General features: G+C 47.7%; 1 protein-coding gene across 4 annotated transcripts in view; it reads left to right on the top strand.

Moving 5' to 3' along the window:
- The window catches only part of CNNM2 (cyclin and CBS domain divalent metal cation transport mediator 2), a 1,082,606-nt gene that overhangs the window by 666,867 nt on the left and 397,503 nt on the right, over positions 1–18,236 (top strand). For all 4 annotated transcript variants that reach the window (XM_086922712.1, XM_086922710.1, XM_086922711.1 and 1 more), the window contains exon 2: positions 17,483–17,626. In XM_086922712.1, the coding sequence (XP_086778838.1) occupies positions 17,483–17,626 (144 nt within the window). The remainder of the gene's footprint in view (positions 1–17,482; positions 17,627–18,236) is intronic.

The raw sequence follows: 18,236 nt of genomic DNA, 5'->3' as shown, positions 1-18,236 counted from the left end.
GCTTCAGGAAGGCAGAGCTCCACTAGTAGCTGAACTGTATTGGAATGCGGAAGGGACTTTCTATTTTTGTGACCATCCCATATCAGATTATAGCATCAAATGCCAGCTTGCCGGGCTGATAAACTGGAAATTTGTTCACTGTTCACTAGTGGGAAGTAGTTGCAGGAAGTGCAGACAGTGCATATCAGTTGTCTGAAAAGACTTACGTGTTCCTTTGCAGTGATACTAGCAAGGGACTGAGTGCATTTCCACAATCACTTATATCGGATAGAGACATTTAGCCTCATATTCCTTACCTTTGAATTTCCTAGGCATCAGACTGGATCAGGAATATTTTTTTTCGAGCAATACCCCTGCGTGCCAGTAGGTGGCATCAGCCAGGTCTTTTTTTCTTTCCGCCCCATCCAGCCCAAATCAGTGAAGAGCTACCCTCTGTCACTTTTTGACAGGCTTTTTTTGACGTTCTGTTAACTCTTTTTTGGTGTGTAGGGTTTCCTCATATCAAAGAAGGCTTCTGCACTCAAGCCATGAAGAAGCCTGTTACAGCGCCATGTCCATGACGGACCCACACCTGGTTTTTCTCTGGTGCCTGGAGCATGACCACGACTCAAAGCTGTGTCCCGAATGCTGGGCAATGGCTCCGAAAGTTTTGAAGGAGCATTCCCTAAAGCTGCTTGCAGCCCTGTCCTCGGCACCACGTTGTTCTCCTTGGAGGTCTCATTAACAGCCCCGGTCGAGAGGAAGGCCAGGGCACCACTCCAGGAGTCCCAAGTCTAAGCCCTCCCATTGGAAGTCATCGAGTCATTCAGAAGCATAACATGTCAAAGCGTGTTTTGACTTCTCGGCGCTATAGGCCTCATTCCTCGGAACCTGCACCTGGGTTTGCTCCATGCTTCCTAGACTTCCCAGGAGCCGGTTGGCCTCCGCCCAGCTCAAGGAATTTTATGATGCCATGTGACTCGTATTTGGGTGGCCTGACCCTACCAGCGTACCTTTACTCAGGCTCAGAGAGGGGTCCATCGGGTTCCGCGTCAGCGGCTCCGGTGCCAATGACCCCCTCCCTTGGATCCTGCTATGGATCTTGACCGATGCCGGTCATACCACTGTGATGATCCCTGGCGCCGGGTCAGACGCCAAGACTCCCTACGCTGCCAGCGGCGCCACCCCCATTATTAATCCCGACTAATCAAAGCCAGATCAGAACCCTTAGGTTCTAGGTCACCTTCTCATCCGTATTCTGAAAGACTAGATATGAAGGAAAACTAGGAGGGGTCGCTGGACCCTTTACAAGACCAGCCTTACCAGAAATGGACTGGTATGAGGAATTTGGTGAGGCCAGTGGACTGGATACCTCTCCATATTCTGGCCTGCTTTCTCCCTCTACCATGGCTATGGTGGAGTTAGCATCATACTCTATGGTGGTGCAAAGGGCAGCTGAGGTACTGGGCCTTCAGCTACCTTCCACAGCAGTCAATACAAGTATCTTGACATAGGTCCTGCAGCCTGGTGTCTCCTCCTCAGAACCCTTGCTGCCTTTAAACAAGGCCTTAATTGATGTTATGCTGGGAACCTGGTCCAAGCCCTTCACAGGGGCTTCTGAGAATAGGACAGTTGCCTGCCGCAATCGCCCGGGTGACCAAATTTCCTCACCAACCTTGCCACCCTGGAGAGCTTTGTAGCCGAAGCCTCTATCTCCAAAGGCACGTTCCCTTCCGCACCCCTGAATAGGGATTCCGCACCCCTGGATAGGGAATCCAAGAGCGCCGATAGTTGGAGTAAGAAAATCTTTTCTTCCACCAGCCTGCATTGCGGTTGGTGAACACTGCACACGTTGTAGGAAACGAGTTCGAAGTGCTGCCACTGGTCCCAGAGGGGGCCCGGGCTAATATCTCACAAGCAGTATCAGACTGGAGAGATGTGGCAAAGTTCGCCATTAGTTGCGGTCTCGACAGAACTGACTCGCTGGACTGAGCGATTTCATCAATGGTGGCTGTTCGACGTCATACCTGGTTGAGGACTTGTGGCTTTTCAGGGGGTGTCCAGTCCTCTCTCATGGAAATGCCCTTTGATGGCACCCATCTCTTCGGAGACAAGGCAGACATAGTGCTGGAGCACTTTAAGGACTCACAGGTTACGACCAAGTGCTTTGGCCTCTCAGTGGCCACTCGTCTGCAGTCTGCCTTTGGCCCCTTTTGTGGCTACAGAAGAGGCTTTCATTCGCGCCAGCCATACACTACCCACAAGACCGTGCAAGTTCAACAAACTCTGCATGGGTGCAGCTCATTCATACGCCGTGGGTCGGGCTGTCAGAGGTCAGGTCAGTCCACACCACCCCTCCCCTTTCTGCAACCTCAGTCTCCAGACCTTCCTAGTCCGGCCCTTCAAGATGATGGGCAGACAGTTGGTGCAGGAGGGTTCTGGTGCCAGAAGTTGGCTGTGTTTGTTATTCTTGCTACTTTCTGGTACCGAAGAAGGAAGAGCGCCTGGGCCCTATCCTAGATCTGCGATCCCTCAACTACTTCCTCAAAAAGGAAAAGTTTAATATGCTTGCTCGGGATCTTGTCTGCCCTGGACCCAGTAGACTGGAAGGTAGCGTTGGGCTTTCAGGACGCCTATTTTCACATTCCCATCCTGCCCGCTCATATCCCCTGCCTGTGGTTTACGGTAGGCCAAGAGCACTTTCAGTTCACAGTGCTCCCCTTTGGCCTTTCTAGCGCCCCCATGGGTGTTCACCAGGGAGATTGCGGTAACTGCAGCTCATCTTGGCAGATCAGGGGTGCCAGTCTTCCCCTATTTTCACGACTGGCTGTTGAAGGTGAGCTTGCCCCAGGCTGTCGTCTTCCACCAGCAGACTACGGCGAACTTCCTGCATTCACTGGGATTCACTGTCAATGTGCCAAAGTCACACCTTACTCCCTTTTAAATGCTCCCTTTCATCAAAGCTGTTCTGGACACAGTGCAGTTTGGAGCCTATCCTCCCGAATGGTGAGGCCAAGATATTCAAGTTATGATACCCATGTTTTAGCCTCTATCCTTAATTTTGGTGACAATGACTGAGGCTGCTGGGCATCATGGCCTCATGCATCCTGCTAGTTTCACATGCCAGATGGCAAATGCGGGCTCTGAAGTGGGACTTTAACTTCCAGGCGGTGCAGCAACAGGAAATCTCTCTGACATGGGCCAGTTCTCAGAGAGACCTTCACAGGGCCTGAAGTGGTGGCTAACCGACCGCGATTGGGTCAGAGACAGAATCCTCTCCCTTCCCCAACCAGCCCCCACAGTAGTGACAGATGAGTCTTTTCTGGGATGGGGCGGCCATCTGGAAGAAGAGGAGATCGGAGGACTCTGGCCTCCGACGGAATCCGGACTCCACATCAATTTGCTGGAGCTCCGAGCAATTCCCTTGGCATTGAAAGCCTTTCTTCCTTCAATAAAGGGAAAGCTGGTTCAAGTGTCTATGGACAACACCAGCGTCATGTGGTACTGCAATCAACGGCTGGATGGGGTCGTGGACCCTTTGTCAAGAGGTCTTACGTCTCTGGACATGGCTAGAACAGCAGGGCATATCCCTGGTGGTTCAACATCTGACAGGTTCTCTGAACGCCAAGACAGACAAACTTAACCATTGATGCCTTGTGGATCACGAATGGCTTCTCTATCCGGAGGTAGCGCAAGGTCTGTCTCAACAGTGGAGAGAGCCTTGGTTAGATCTGTTCGCCTCTACCGAGGAACATGCAATGTCAACATTTTTGCACACTGGATTTTCCAAGGTGGCTCTCGCTCAGAGACCTTTTTCGTCTTGAGTGGATATCAAGCCTCCTATTTGCCTTTTCGCCCATGCCACTTCTGCCCAGAGTGCTCAAGAAAATCAGGAGCAACCAGGCCCAAGTCATTTTTGTGGCTCCGGACTGGGCACGTCGAGTCTGGTATCATGAGCTTCTCCAACTGAGCATTGATCCTCCAATACGGCTGCCCCTTTGGGAGGATCTTCTGTCGCAGAAGTAGGGTAGGGTCCTCCACCCAAACCTGACAACTCTACGCCCTCTTGCGTGGAGATTCAGCAGCTGCAGTTGATAGCATTTGACCTTCCTCCTGAAGTCTGTAATGTTAATTTGGCAGCCAGGCGTCCCTTTACCAAGATTGTGTATGCCTGCCGGTGGTACAGAAAGATCCATGTATCCTCTTTCTGCTTCCCTTTCTCAAGTTTTGCTTTTTATTTTGACCCTTGCTAAGCAGGGCTCTGCACTGGGCACTCTCTAAGGGTAGCTTTCGGCACTGTCTGCCTTCCTGAGGGTGCCAGACCAACCCTCATTATTCAATTCTCCCATTATAAATAGATTCCTCAAGGATCTTGTACATATGTTCCCACCTTCTACTTACATTATGCCTCAGTGGGACCTTAATTTGCCTCTCCCCTTTTTAATGTACTCTCCATTTGAATCTCTACACAATTCAAAGCAGCCTTTTTAGTGGAAATTACATCTGCCAGGACAGTGTGCGAATTGCAGGCTTTTTCATCCAAGCCTCCTTACCTGACAATCTCCCCTGATAAGTTGGTGCTTCGCACTAGGGCTTCTTTCTTACCAAAGTGTATGGCAGTCTGTCACCCTGGTTACTTTCTATGCTCCTCAGCGTCCTTACAAAGAAGAGTGACTCTATTGCCTAGACTCAAAAAGAGCTTTGTAGTTCTACCTTGACAATACAAAAGAATTCCGGGTGGATGACCAACTCTTTGCAGTTTATGCGGGAGCGAAGGAGTTGTGCAGTGCAGAAGAAGACTATCTATGGGTTGTCCTCAAAATGTGCTACGCTTTGGCCAAAAAGCAGCCTCCTTATGGCTTAAAGGCTCATTCTTCAAGAGCTAAGGCTGCTACCACGGTGCTGCAACGTGGAGTTTTAGTCCTCAACATTTGTTGGGCACACGTTTACCAATCACTACTGCCTGGACAACTGTTTTAACCAGGCTGTCCCTCGGAACTTCTTGATCTAAACTTGTCCGAAGTCCCCCCGCTGGGAATGATATTGCTTGGGTATCTATTCAAAGGTAAGGAATGTGCAGCTAGATGTCTCTAATAGATGGACAAGTTACTTACCTTGGGTAACTACTTATCTGGTTGACACATGATCTAGTCGCAGATTCCTTACTGACCACCCATCCTCACCTGCACTGCTGTCAGGTTTTTAGGGCCAGGACTGATCCTTTTCAGGGCCCTAGTTGTTAGAAACACATCAATGTCAGTACACCTCATGGCTCTGCACTTCTGGTGTTGTTAAGTTGTGAAAAGTAACTGACGTCAGAGCACCAAGGTGGTGCCTATAAAGGTGATGTGAAAGTCACAATGGCGCCGATGACGTCATGCAGAGCCAACTGATGCCACTTACTGGCATGCAGGGGGTATTGCTTGAAGAAAAATCTTCCGGATCCAATCTGAAGCCTGGGAAGTTCAAAGATAACAAAACTGTGGCTAGATCATGTCTCTATCAGATAAGGGGTTACCGAAGCGAAGTAACTTGTCCGTCAATAGTGTATGAGTAGGTTCTTCATTGTAAAATGTTATATGAAAATGTAGTTTTAAACCATGGGGACACAGAGGAAATTGAAGCACCATACAGTATGTCCTCCCTTATACCATAAATATCAACCTGAGAACTGTGGTCCAGGGAGCGGAAATAAATACTCTGTTTTTCTTGACTCTTCATTATGGTTATAGACCTTCACTAAGTGTATTGGAGATCTTTCCTAAAAGGATGGTAGACTGTCACCCACACTAGGTCACATAGTGCATTATTAGGTTTGCTTTAACACTTTTGCTTAATAGCAACATTGGCGTTACCATGAGCTCTTAATTATTAATTATTGGTTTTAATATTGCTTCCAGATATGAGTGTATGTGGCAGTAGGTGGAATTTTTTCCACTGGGGTCATCAGTACTGTTAAAATTGCATAGTGACTGGAGCCAATGACTTAATTATGTCCTCTGTTTTGCAAGGTTTAAAAATAAAAGTCAAGGCTCCTTTTATTTACAAAAAAACCAAGCATTGGAAAACCAATAGTTCTTGCCTATGTGAGTGCTATTGGTTTTGGCAATGTGTTTTAGCCACACCAGGTTGGCTGCTGTTCAGCATAGCTAAGAGTTGGTAGGGTAGATAGGAGTGGGGTAATTTGGGGTCGAGTGGGTTGGGGTAGATTGGGATAGAGTGGAGTAGGGTAAATTAGTGTAGTGGAGTGCGGTAGATCGGTGAGCGGTAGATCGGTGTGCGGTAGATCGGTGTGGGGTAGATCGTAGTGCAATAGATTGGAGTAGGGTACATCGGAGTGGGATATATTTGGGTAGAATGGAGTGGGCTATATTGGGGTAGATTAGAGTGGAGTGAGTAATTTGGGGAAGAGTGGAGAGTGGTAGACTGAAGTGGAGTCGGGTAGATTGAAGTAGAGTGGGGAAGGTTGGAGAGGGGTAGTTTGGGTGGATTATAGTAGGGTAGAATGGAGTGGGGTAGATTTGGGTTGTTTAGAGTGGAATAAATTACAGTTGAGTGGAGTAGATTGGGATGGGTGGGGTAGAGTGGGGTAGATTGGGGTGATGCAGAGTAGATTGGAGTGAATCAGAGTAGATTGGAGTGGGGTAGATCAGGGTAGATTGGAGTGGGGTAGATCAGGTTAGATTGGGGTGCAATTGGGTAAATTGGGGAAGATTGGATTGCAGCGGTTTAGAGTAGATAGGAGTGGAGTGGGGTAGAAAGGAGTGGAGTGGATTGGAGTGGATTGGATTGGAGTGGATTGGATTGGAGTGGAGTAGATTGGAGTGGAGTAGGATAGAGTGGGGGCATTATGGTAGGGTAGATTGGAGTGAAGTGGGGTAGATGGAGTGAAGTGGTGTAGATTAGGGTGGAGTGGCGTGGGGTAGGGTAGAGTATGAAAGAGTGAAGTGGTGTAGATGGAGTGGAGTGGGGTAGAATGGAGTGATATAGATTGGAGTGATGTAGATTGGATTGGAGTAGGTTGGATTGGAGTTGGATAGAGTGGCGTGGGCTAGATTGGGTTAGGGTGGGGTAGATTGGAGTAGGGTAGATTTGAGTAGGGTAGAGTGGGATTTGAGTGGCATGTGGTAGATTGGAGGGAAGTGGTGTGGGGTAGGTTCGGTAGAGTAGAGCGGAGTGCAGTGGGGTAGATTGGGTGGATTGGAGTTGAGTAGAATGGGTGAACTGAAGTGAGCAGATTGGAGTGGGGTAGATTGGGGTAGAGTGGAGTGAGATAGATTGGACTGAAGAGGGGTGGATTTGGATGGATTGGAACCGAGATTGGAGTAGAGTGAGATAAATTGTGGAAGAGTGTAGTGGGGTAGATTAGAGTGTAATGTAGTGGGGTAGATTTGGTGGATTACAGAAGGGTGGATTGTAATGTAGTTGGGTTGAGTGTAATGGGGTGGATTAGACTAGAGTGGAGTGGGGTAGATTGCAGTGGTGTGGGATCAAGTGAGGTAAATTGAAGTAGATTGGAGTGGAGTAGATAGATGTAGGTTGGAGTGGGGTATATTTGTGTGGTGTAGATTGGGAATGGGAGAGATTTGGGAGGGGTAGATTGTGATGGGGTAGGAACGGGGTAGATTGGAGTGAAGTGGGGAATATTTGAGTGGAGTGTGGTAGATCAGAGTGGAGTGGATTAGATTTTGGTACAGTCAAATGGGGTAGAGTGGAATGGGGTAGCTAGGGTGGATTGGAGAAGTGTAGACTGTGGTAGATTGGAGTGGGGTAGATTGTGGTAGATTGGAGTGGGGCAGATTAGATTAGGGTGGAGAGGAGTTGGATAGATTGCCATAGAGGTTAGAGTGGGGTAACTTGGAATTAAATGGGGCATATTTCTACTGTGGTTGATTGAAGTGGTGTGGAGTGGGGTAGATTGCATATGAGTTGTATAGATTTGAGGACAGTGGGTTGGATTGGACACACTGGAGTGGATTGGAGAGAAGTGGGGTGGCAGTAGACTGGGGTAGATTGGATCAGCTGGGGTATATTTGAGTTGAGTAGAGTGCAGTATATTGGGGTGGCGTGGGTTAGATTGCAGTAGGGTGAGGTTGTTTGGGTTAGATCAAGTGAAGTGGAGTAGGGTAGATTGGAGTGGGGTATAGTGGAGTGGATTATATTGGAGTGGAGTGGGATTAATTGGATCATGGTGGAGTGGATTAGGGTACTTTGGAGTGGAGTCTGGTAGTTTGGAGTGAGTTGGGTTAAATTGGTGTAGGTGGGGTAGATTGGTGTGGGGTAGGACGGGGGTAGACTGTAGCGAAGTGGGGTGGATTAGATTTAAGCACATTGCTGTGGAGTGGGATGGGGTGGATTGGAGTGGGATAGAGTGGAGTGGGATACGTGGTGTGGAGTGGCATGTTGTTGTGAAATGAGTGGCATAGATGGAGTGGCGTGTCGCAGAGTATCTTAGTGTGGAGGGGCTCAGAGTAGAGTGGAATGTTGTAGAGTGGAGAGTCCTAGAATGGAATGGAATGGTGTGGTGCAGAGTGGAAGGGTGTGGAATGGAATGGCCTAGTGTGAAGTAGGCATGGTGTGGAAGCACACTGCCATTACAGACAAAGCATTTTCAATTGAAATGACCATGAATTTTGCACCAAAATAGTTTTAGTGCAAACAAATTTTAATGTGTGTGAATGTCATCCCCTAGTGTAATGATGTATTTTAATTGTATTCAAATATTTGTTTCCTCTACACTTCAGAATTACAAAAAAAATATTTCATACACAATAATTCTGATATATTCTGAAATATCAGCTCTATTCATCCTACACCCTCTATTCCTAAATGGGTACTCTGCAGAATCATCCCATTAATTTCTCTCACTCTGAAGTCAGAGTAACATTAAGCTTCCTGGAAGAGAGAGTCTGACATTTGACCTCTGTCTTTGAATACACAACAAATGTGACAAGATAAGAACAAGACTCAAAGGCCTCTTTACAGAAAGGGAGTTTGTGGAAGAATATAGTAAACGAGTTTTGGGCAACTGGAGGGACAAACTCAAGCTGGACAGCCTAAAGCAAACTAAGCCAGCAAATAAAAAATCTGAGAATGTGAGTTACAAACCACAGGGCCAATGGTAAGCAAGGGCTGGAATGCATTCCTAGGTCATCTCTGAATTTTGCACAAGATGTCTTTATCAAACCAGACAGTTGTACTGTCTGGTAGGCTTCGATCTAAAAAGGACCCTTACATTCGTCTGTCAATGTGTTGAGTTGTTTCTACCCTAGTGGAGAAGTGTGGCTCAATGGTTAGAGGCGGCAGACCCGGAGGCAGAGGTTGGCCCGGGACCAGGGTTCAATTCCCGACGCGGCCGGGTGCAGGACCAATGTCAGCGGGCCCGATAAATCTCGCCTCGGTGCCACTCTAACCATGGTGTCCCACGCTGCAACTCTGGGCAATAGCTTGCTTAATTTCCACTCCGGCCCCATCACCGCCGGGGAGGCCTGGCTGCACCTTGGGGATGCCCAGTAAAGGGACCATCTCACAGGGAAAGCCAGGACGGGTTCCCCAGTGGTACAGCGCTGGGACGCCCCAGGGTAACCATGCGCTCTATAAATCCAACATTCATTCATTCATTCTATGTCTTTAACCTTTTTAAGTCTTAGGCATTTGTCAGGGCTATATGCCTATTCCTTCTAGTATGTCCTTCCCTAGTCATCTTGTGTGTATAGGGGCATCTTTTTCCTGCCATATATACTAGTTCAGGTTGGCCTAGGGAGCATGCTTACAGAACAAGCATTTACAATGCAACGGTCTCGCCTTTGCAAAAGTTAGCGCTTTTGGCATTGTAAATGACAAATGTTTTATTTATGTGTTGGTTTTGGAAACAGATAAATAAATGGCATTGTCATGAGCAGTAGAGAGTGAGTAGTAGAGAGTGAGTAGTAGAGAGAGTAGTAGAGAGAGTAGTAGAGAGAGTAGTAGTGAGTAGTAGAGAGTGAGTAGAGAGTAGTAAGTGAGTAGTAGAGTGTGTAGTAGAGAGTAGTGAGTGTGTAGTAGAGAGTAGTGAGTGTGTAGTAGAGAGTAGTGAGTGTGTAGTAGAGAGTGTGTAGTAGAGAGTGTGTAGTAGAGAGTGTGTAGTAGAGAGTGTGTAGTAGAGAGTGAGCAGTAGAGACTAGTGAGTGTGTAGTAGAGTGGTGAGTGTGTAGTAGAGTGGTGAGTGTGTAGTAGAGTCGTGAGTGTGTAGTAGAGTGGTGAGTGTGTAGTAGAGTGTGTAGTAGAGTGTATAGGAGAATGTGTAGTAGGGAGTGTAGTAGAGTGTGTAGTAGAGAGCGTGTAGTAGAGAGTAGTGAGTGTGTAGTAGAGAGTGTGTAATACAGAATGTGAAGTAGAGAGATTGAAGTAGAGAGATTGAAGTAGAGAGATTGAGGTAGAGAGATTGAATTAGAGAGATTGAGGTAGAGAGATTGAAGTAGAGAGATTGAAGTAGAGAGTGTGGAGTAGAGAGTGGAGAGTCTGTAGTAGAGTGTAGTAGAAAGTAGTGAGTGTGTAGTAGAGTAGTAGAGAATGTGTAGTAGAGTAGTAGAGAGTAGTAGAGGGTGTGTAGTAGAGTGTGTAGTAGAGCGTGTGTGTAGCAGAGTGTGTAGCAGAGTGTGTAGTAGAGTGTGTAGTAGAGAGTGTGTAGTAGAGAGTGTGTAGTAGAGAGTGTGTAATGTAGAGTGTGTAATGTAGAGTGTGTAATGTAGAGTGTGTAATGTAGAGTGTGTAGTAGAGTGTGTAGTAGAGTGTGTAGTAGAGAGTGTAGTAAGTAGTGACTGTAGTAGAGAGTGTCTAGTATAGAGTGTGTCGAAGAGAGTAGTGGCTGTAGTAGTGAGTGTGTAGTGAGTGTGTAGTAGAGTGTGTAGTAGAGAGTAGTGACTGTAGTAGAGAGTGTGTAGTAGTGTGTAGTAGAGAGTAGTGACTGTAGTAGAGTGTGTAGTACAGTGTGTAGTAGAGAGTAGTGACTGTAGTAGATAGTGTGTAGTAGAGAGTGTCTAGTATAGAGTGTGTCGAAGAGAGTAGTGGCTGTAGTAGTGAGTGTGTAGTGAGTGTGTAGTAGAGAGTAGTGACTGTAGTAGAGAGTGTGTAGTAGTGTGTAGTAGAGAGTAGTGACTGTAGTAGAGTGTGTAGTACAGTGTGTAGTAGAGAGTAGCGACTGTAGTAGAGAGTGTGTAGTAGAGTGTGTAGTAGAGAGTGTGTAGTAGAGTGTGTAGTAGAGAGTAGAGTGCGTAGCAGAGAGTAGTGACTGTAGTAGAGTGTGTAGTAGAGTGTGTAGTAGAGAGTGTGTAGTAGAGTGTAGTAGAGAGTAGAGTGCGTAGCAGAGAGTAGTGACTGTAGTAGAGAGTGTGTAGCAGAATGTGTAGTAGAGAGTAGTGACTGTAGTAGGGAGTGTGTAGTATAGAGTAGTGACTGTAGTAGAGAGTGTGTAGTAGAGAGTGTGCAGTGATTTGAGTTTTACATCAAATTAAAAACGGGAACGGAACAAACTCATCCTATACATTATTGTGGTAGGTGCCCACGCATATAGGGTTAAATGATGCGTTAGATGCCACAGGTCCCACCAACACGCTTCCTTTATGATAGGAGAATGCCCAACATCGCGGAGATTTGCTCTCTGCTCTTCCCGGATATTTGTATTTTCAAATGTATAATGTTATCCTGCTAAACGAAGACGATGCTCAAACTATAAAAGAAGAGGGTTTCACAGATATGTTAGTCCTTCCGGGCAAACGAAATGACCCAAAGAAAGATCAAGTGACAGTTTAGAGCTCCAAGTGAGTCTTAATAAAATCAGTGTCTGGAACGCATAGCATCAAAAAACGAGCGGGGCATCAAACTGCAGTGTCATTCAATCAAAGCTTCAAGGCTTCTGAGCGCTAGCCGAGAATTATTTTTTGTGAAGCACTAATCACTGTGGAAGGTGCCCCTGCTATCCCAGATGTGAGAAGTCAGTCTGATATGAAAATAAGCAGTATTTGGAATGAATGTATTTGGCAGGGGGAAGGTGGGGCGGCGCAAGACCGTACTGAGGAGTGAACAGGAGCCATTTTGTACCGAGTGATTCTGCCTGTGTGCATGTAGACAAACCAGGCAGCAGCATGAGCATGTGATTCGGTAAAATAACAAGCATTTACAATGCAATGGTTTTGCCTTTGTTAAAGTTAGAGCTATTGGCATTGCTCTTGACACTCTGAAGCTCCACTCTGCATTCTGAAGCTCCACTCTGCACTCTGAAGCTCCACTCTGCAGCTCCACTCTGCACTCTGAAGCTCCACTCTGAAGCTCTAAAGCTCCACTCTGAATCTGCACTCTGAAGCTCCACTCTGCACTCTGAAGCTCCACTTTGAATCTGCACTCTGAAGCTCCACTCTGCACTCTGAAGCTCCACTCTGAATCTGCACTCTGAAGCTCCACTCTGCACTCTGAAGCTCCACTCTGAATCTGCACTCTGAAGCTCCACTCTGCATTCTGAAGCTCCACTCTGAATCTCCACTCTGAAGCTCCACTCTGAAGCTCCACTCTGAAGCTCCACTCTGAACTCTGAAGCTCCACTCTGAAGCTCCACTCTGAAGCTCCACTCTGAAGCTCCACTCTGAAGCTCCACTCTGAAGCTCCACTCTGAATCTCCACTCTGAAGCTCCACTCTGAAGCTCCACTCGGAAGCTCCACTCGGAAGCTCCACTCGGAAGCTCCACTCGAAGCTCCACTCTGCACTCTGAAGCTCCACTCTGAAGCTCCACTCTGAAGCTCCACTCTGAAGCTCCACTCTGCACTCTGAAGCTCCGCTCTGAAGCTCTACTCTGCACTCTGAAGCTCCACTCTGAAGCTCCACTCTGAAGCTCCACTCTGAAGCTCCACTCTGAAGCTCCACTCTGCACTCTGAAGCTCCACTCTGAAGCTCCACTCTGCACTCTGAAGCTCCACTCTGAATCTGCACTCTGAATCTGCACTCTGAAGCTCCACTCAGCACTCTGAAGCTCCACTCTGAAGCTCCACTCTGCACTCTGAAGCTCCACTCTGAAGCTCTACTCTGCATTCTGAAGCTCCACTCTGAAGCTCCACTCTGAAGCTCCACTCTGAAGCTCCACTCTGCACTCTGAAGCTCCACTCTGAATCTGCAATCTGAATCTGCACTCTGAAGCTCCACTCTGCACTCTGAAGCTCCACTCTGAAGCTCCACTCTGCACTCTGAAGCTCCACTCTGAAGCTCCACTCTGCACTCTGAAGCTCCACTCTGAAGCTCCACTCTGAAGCTCCACTCTGAAGCTCCACTCTGAAGCTCTACTCTGCACTCTGAAGCTCCACTCTGAAGCTCCACTCTGAAGCTCCACTCTGAAGCTCCACTCTGAAGCTCCACTCTGAAGCTGCACTCTGAAGCTGCACTCTGAAGCTGCACTCTGAAGCTCCACTCTGAAGCTCCACTCTGAAGCTCCACTCTGCACTCTGAAGCTCCACTCTGAAGCTCCACTCTGAAGCTCCACTCTGAAGCTCTACTCTGCACTCTGAAGCTCTACTCTGCACTCTGAAGCTCCACTCTGAAGCTCCACTCTGAAGCTCCACTCTGAAGCTCCACTCTGAAGCTCTACTCTGCACTCTGAAGCTCCACTCTGAAGCTCCACTCTGAAGCTCCACTCTGAAGCTCCACTCTGAAGCTCCACTCTGAAGCTCCACTCTGCACTCTGAAGCTCCACTCTGAAGCTCCACTCTGAAGCTCCACTCTGAAGCTCTACTCTGCACTCTGAAGCTCCACTCTGAAGCTCCACTCTGAAGCTCCACTCTGAAGCTCCACTCTGAAGCTCCACTCTGCACTCTGAAGCTCCACTCTGAAGCTCCACTCTGAAGCTCCACTCTGAAGCTCCACTCTGAAGCTCCACTCTGCACTCTGAAGCTCCACTCTGAAGCTCCACTCTGAAGCTCCACTCTGAATCTGCACTCTGAAGCTCCACTCTGAAGCTCCACTCTGAAGCTCCACTCGGAAGCTCCACTCGGAAGCTCCACTCTGAAGCTCCACTCTGAAGCTCCACTCTGAAGCTCCACTCTGAAGCTCCACTCTGAAGCTGCACTCTGAAGCTCCACTCTGAAGCTCCACTCTGAAGCTCCACTCTGAAGCTCCACTCTGCACTCTGAAGCTCCACTCTGAAGCTCCACTCTGAAGCTCTACTCTGAAGCTCTACTCTGCACTCTGAAGCTCCACTCTGAAGCTCCACTCTGAAGCTCCACTCTGAAGCTCCACTCTGCACTCTGAAGCTCCACTCTGAAGCTCCACTCTGAAGCTCCACTCTGAAGCTCCACTCTGAAGCTCCACTATGAAGCTCCACTCTGAAGCTCCACTCTGCACTCTGAAGCTCCACTCTGAAGCTCCACTCTGAATCTGCACTCTGAAGCTCCACTCTGAAGCTCCACTCTGAAGCTCCACTCTGAAGCTCCACTCGGAAGCTCCACTCGGAAGCTCCACTCGGAAGCTCCACTCGGAAGCTCCACTCGGAAGCTCCACTCTGCACTCTGAAGCTCCACTCTGAAGCTCCACTCTGAAGCTCCACTCTGAAGCTCCACTCTGAAGCTCCACTCTGAAGCTCCACTCTGCACTCTGAAGCTCCACTCTGAAGCTCCACTCTGAAGCTCCACTCTGAAGCTCCACTCTGAAGCTCCACTCTGAAGCTCCACTCTGAAGCTCCACTCTGCACTCTGAAGCTCTACTCTGAAGCTCCACTCTGCACTCTGAAGCTCCACTCTGAAGCTCCACTCTGAAGCTCTACTCTGAAGCTCCACTCTGCACTCTGAAGCTCCACTCTGAAGCTCCACTCTGCACTCTGAAGCTCCACTCTGAAGCTCCACTCGGAAGCTCCACTCGGAAGCTCCACTCGGAAGCTCCACTCTGAAGCTCCACTCGGAAGCTCCACTCTGAAGCTCTACTCTGCACTCTGAAGCTCCACTCTGAAGCTCCACTCTGAAGCTCCACTCTGAAGCTCCACTCTGAAGCTCCACTCTGAAGCTCCACTCTGCACTCTGAAGCTCCACTCTGAAGCTCCACTCTGAAGCTCCACTCTGAAGCTCCACTCTGAAGCTCCACTCTGAAGCTGCACTCTGAAGCTCCACTCTGAAGCTCCACTCTGCACTCTGAAGCTCCACTCTGAAGCTCCACTCTGAAGCTCCACTCTGAAGCTCCACTCTGAAGCTCCACTCTGAAGCTCTACTCTGCACTCTGAAGCTCCACTCTGAAGCTCCACTCTGAAGCTCCACTCTGCACTCTGAAGCTCCACTCTGAAGCTCCACTCTGAAGCTCCACTCTGCACTCTGAAGCTCCACTCTGAAGCTCCACTCTGAAGCTCCACTCTGAAGCTCCACTCTGCACTCTGAAGCTCCACTCTGAAGCTCCACTCTGAAGCTCCACTCTGAAGCTCCACTCGGAAGCTCCACTCGGAAGCTCCACTCGGAAGCTCCACTCTGCACTCTGAAGCTCCACTCTGAAGCTCCACTCTGAAGCTCTACTCTGCACTCGGAAGCTCCACTCGGAAGCTCCGCTCTGAAGCTCCACTCTGAAGCTCCACTCTGAAGCTCCACTCTGAAGCTCCACTCTGCACTCTGAAGCTCTACTCTGAAGCTCCACTCTGCACTCTGAAGCTCCACTCTGAAGCTCTACTCTGAAGCTCCACTCTGCACTCTGAAGCTCCACTCTGAAGCTCCACTCTGAAGCTCCACTCTGAAGCTCCACTCTGCACTCTGAAGCTCCACTCGGAAGCTCCACTCTGCACTCTGAAGCTCCACTCTGCACTCTGAAGCTCCACTCTGAAGCTCCACTCTGCACTCTGAAGCTCCACTCTGAAGCTCCACTCTGAAGCTCCACTCTGAAGCTCCACTCTGCACTCTGAAGCTCCACTCTGAAGCTCCACTCTGAAGCTCCACTCTGCACTCCGAAGCTCCACTCTGAAGCTCCACTCTGAAGCTCCACTCTGAAGCTCCACTCTGCACTCTGAACGGTCAGACTCCAAAAATCGGCCCTAATCACAATAGTATTATTTCACCTGCGTGAATATAAGTCTTTGAAATTCTGGCCAGTGGTAATACACACAAGTAATATAAAATTGTTGTTCCAAAGAGCATTAAATGGAAATAAAACAAGTACCAGACCCATTGACGCCTGCACCTTAAAAGTGAAACTGACTGAAGCAAGCGCCAGGGCCCCGTTGAAAAAAAAAGCCACACACATTAGATGCAGTCAAGGCGCGCTCACGAGGTCAGAAGGCACTCCACATGAACAACTACCAGACACATTGTTTCATTTCACTTTGAAAGTGCAGGCGGCAAAGTGAAACTGACTAAAGGAAGCGCACGGCCCATTAGATGCAGTCAAGGCGCGCTCACGAGGTCAAATCTCCAAAGGAGAAGCTCGTGACAGCCTGACTACAGCAGAAAAAGCTCGTAACAGTCTGATGTCCACAATATTCCCAGAAAAGTGGCAACATAAGTTGTCTCGCATAGACAGCAAAAGCTTCGCTTTTGCTTTCGTCTAGGCGAGACCTAAAAAAGTAGTACTTTCCTACCTGGTGACAGGGGGGAGGTAGACACTCCTGAGTTATGTCTGCTTTCTATGTTTTGTCTGGTCCTTTAAAATGGAGAGGTTGTACTGTCCCAAACAGTTTATTCTTGTAGTAGGGAGGACTACATATAGTAATTTGTTCCTACAACTATGCAGGATAGGGATGGGAGCTCAGTTCCCAGAAAAACAGAACTCTCACCAATCTATAGATTTAGAACATGTGCTGTAGAGAGCACCGCCTCAAAATGCTGTGTGCGAAAGTTCAAACCATCAGTCCTGGAGGAGGTCCCCATTCATTGAGAGTTGTGATTCGGGGGGGGGGGGGGGGGGGGGGCACACAAAGGCGCTGGCTATGTGGCTTCTGCTGCACTGCTGATGTCTTTCCAGGTACATCTCGCGTATCTTTGAGGGGGACCATGTAACGCCCCCTCCTGCAGCCCTGCAGTCACCCCCCGAGGGATGTACTGTTGTGACTGCCACTTGTGACGGCGTCTCTATAACCCTCTTTACTCAGTCGCAGTTAGTGTAACCCTTTTTTGGCCCTGAGCGAGTAATATGGCCTAAAAAATGTGCACGGACAAGTTACAGAGGGATCATAAACGTCTTCTTCTTTAATATGAAAGGGAGCCTGAGCCCAGAAGGCTGTTTACGCGGGTATTCGTTTTGTTCATGGATCCCACATAGTATTCCTCCTATGATTCGATGGATTCATTAGTTTACGTTTTTGTGCTAGAAAACTGCCTCCCTAAGAGATGATTACCTAAAATGATATTTCGCAGCGCTTATTTTCATGCACTGGATTCCGAATGTGAATGCTGATAAAAAGTGTCATTATTTTTGTGCATCAAATCAAAATATATTCTTTAACACTGCAGACCGTCGGTTTTAAACACACTGTTGAAAATCTGAAGATCTTCTGAATTACTATATTGTATTCAACAGGTAAATCCCATTTGGCCATAGTACAGAGGGTTAATAACGAGGGCGAAGGAGATCCGTTTTATGAAGTTCTGGGGATCGTCACATTGGAAGATGTAATTGAAGAAATCATCAAATCGGAAATTCTCGATGAAACAGATTTGTATAGTGAGTAAAATTACTTTATTTGTATATTAAAAGCCATGTGTAATCATTCGGTGTTTTATTATTATGTTTTGTTAGATATTCGGGGAATTACATTTTGGATTAAACACTGTGTAAATAATGTGTTACATTTTATAAACTTTCGTAGAAATCAAGGGGAAAATAAGAGATTTTAATACAGAGTGACTGTTCTCCGAGTAAAGTATCTTTGTCTTTATCACAAGAATCATATCTAGTTTGTGCCGTTCTTGATGTTAAGTTAAAAATTGTTGGACATTGTCACTGGTACTGTGCACATGATTTTTTGTGTTAAATGCGCACTCGATGCAAACTTTTCCATATCCATCTCTTTAGCATATACACCCAAGAGATTCAGAATTGATGATTGACGAATTTGGTTAAAACAGACGATTACATGTTCTCCTCTTTTGTCAGTAACAAACTCTTACATTATAAATGAGAGCCCTTTCATGGCCTGGTTAGGGATGATCAGTCCTTATTACTTCGAAGCATAGACTTCCTCATCAGTCGTATCAATACAAGGCTTGGACATGTTACCTAGACTTACTTATAGTAGCTCAAAGAGAACTTAAAGTATGTAACATTTCTCTAA

This window comes from Lissotriton vulgaris, chromosome 5, assembly GCF_964263255.1.
Source record: "Lissotriton vulgaris chromosome 5, aLisVul1.2, whole genome shotgun sequence".
Lineage (NCBI taxonomy): Eukaryota > Metazoa > Chordata > Amphibia > Caudata > Salamandridae > Lissotriton > Lissotriton vulgaris.
This window is presented reverse-complemented; position numbering and strand designations above follow the sequence as displayed.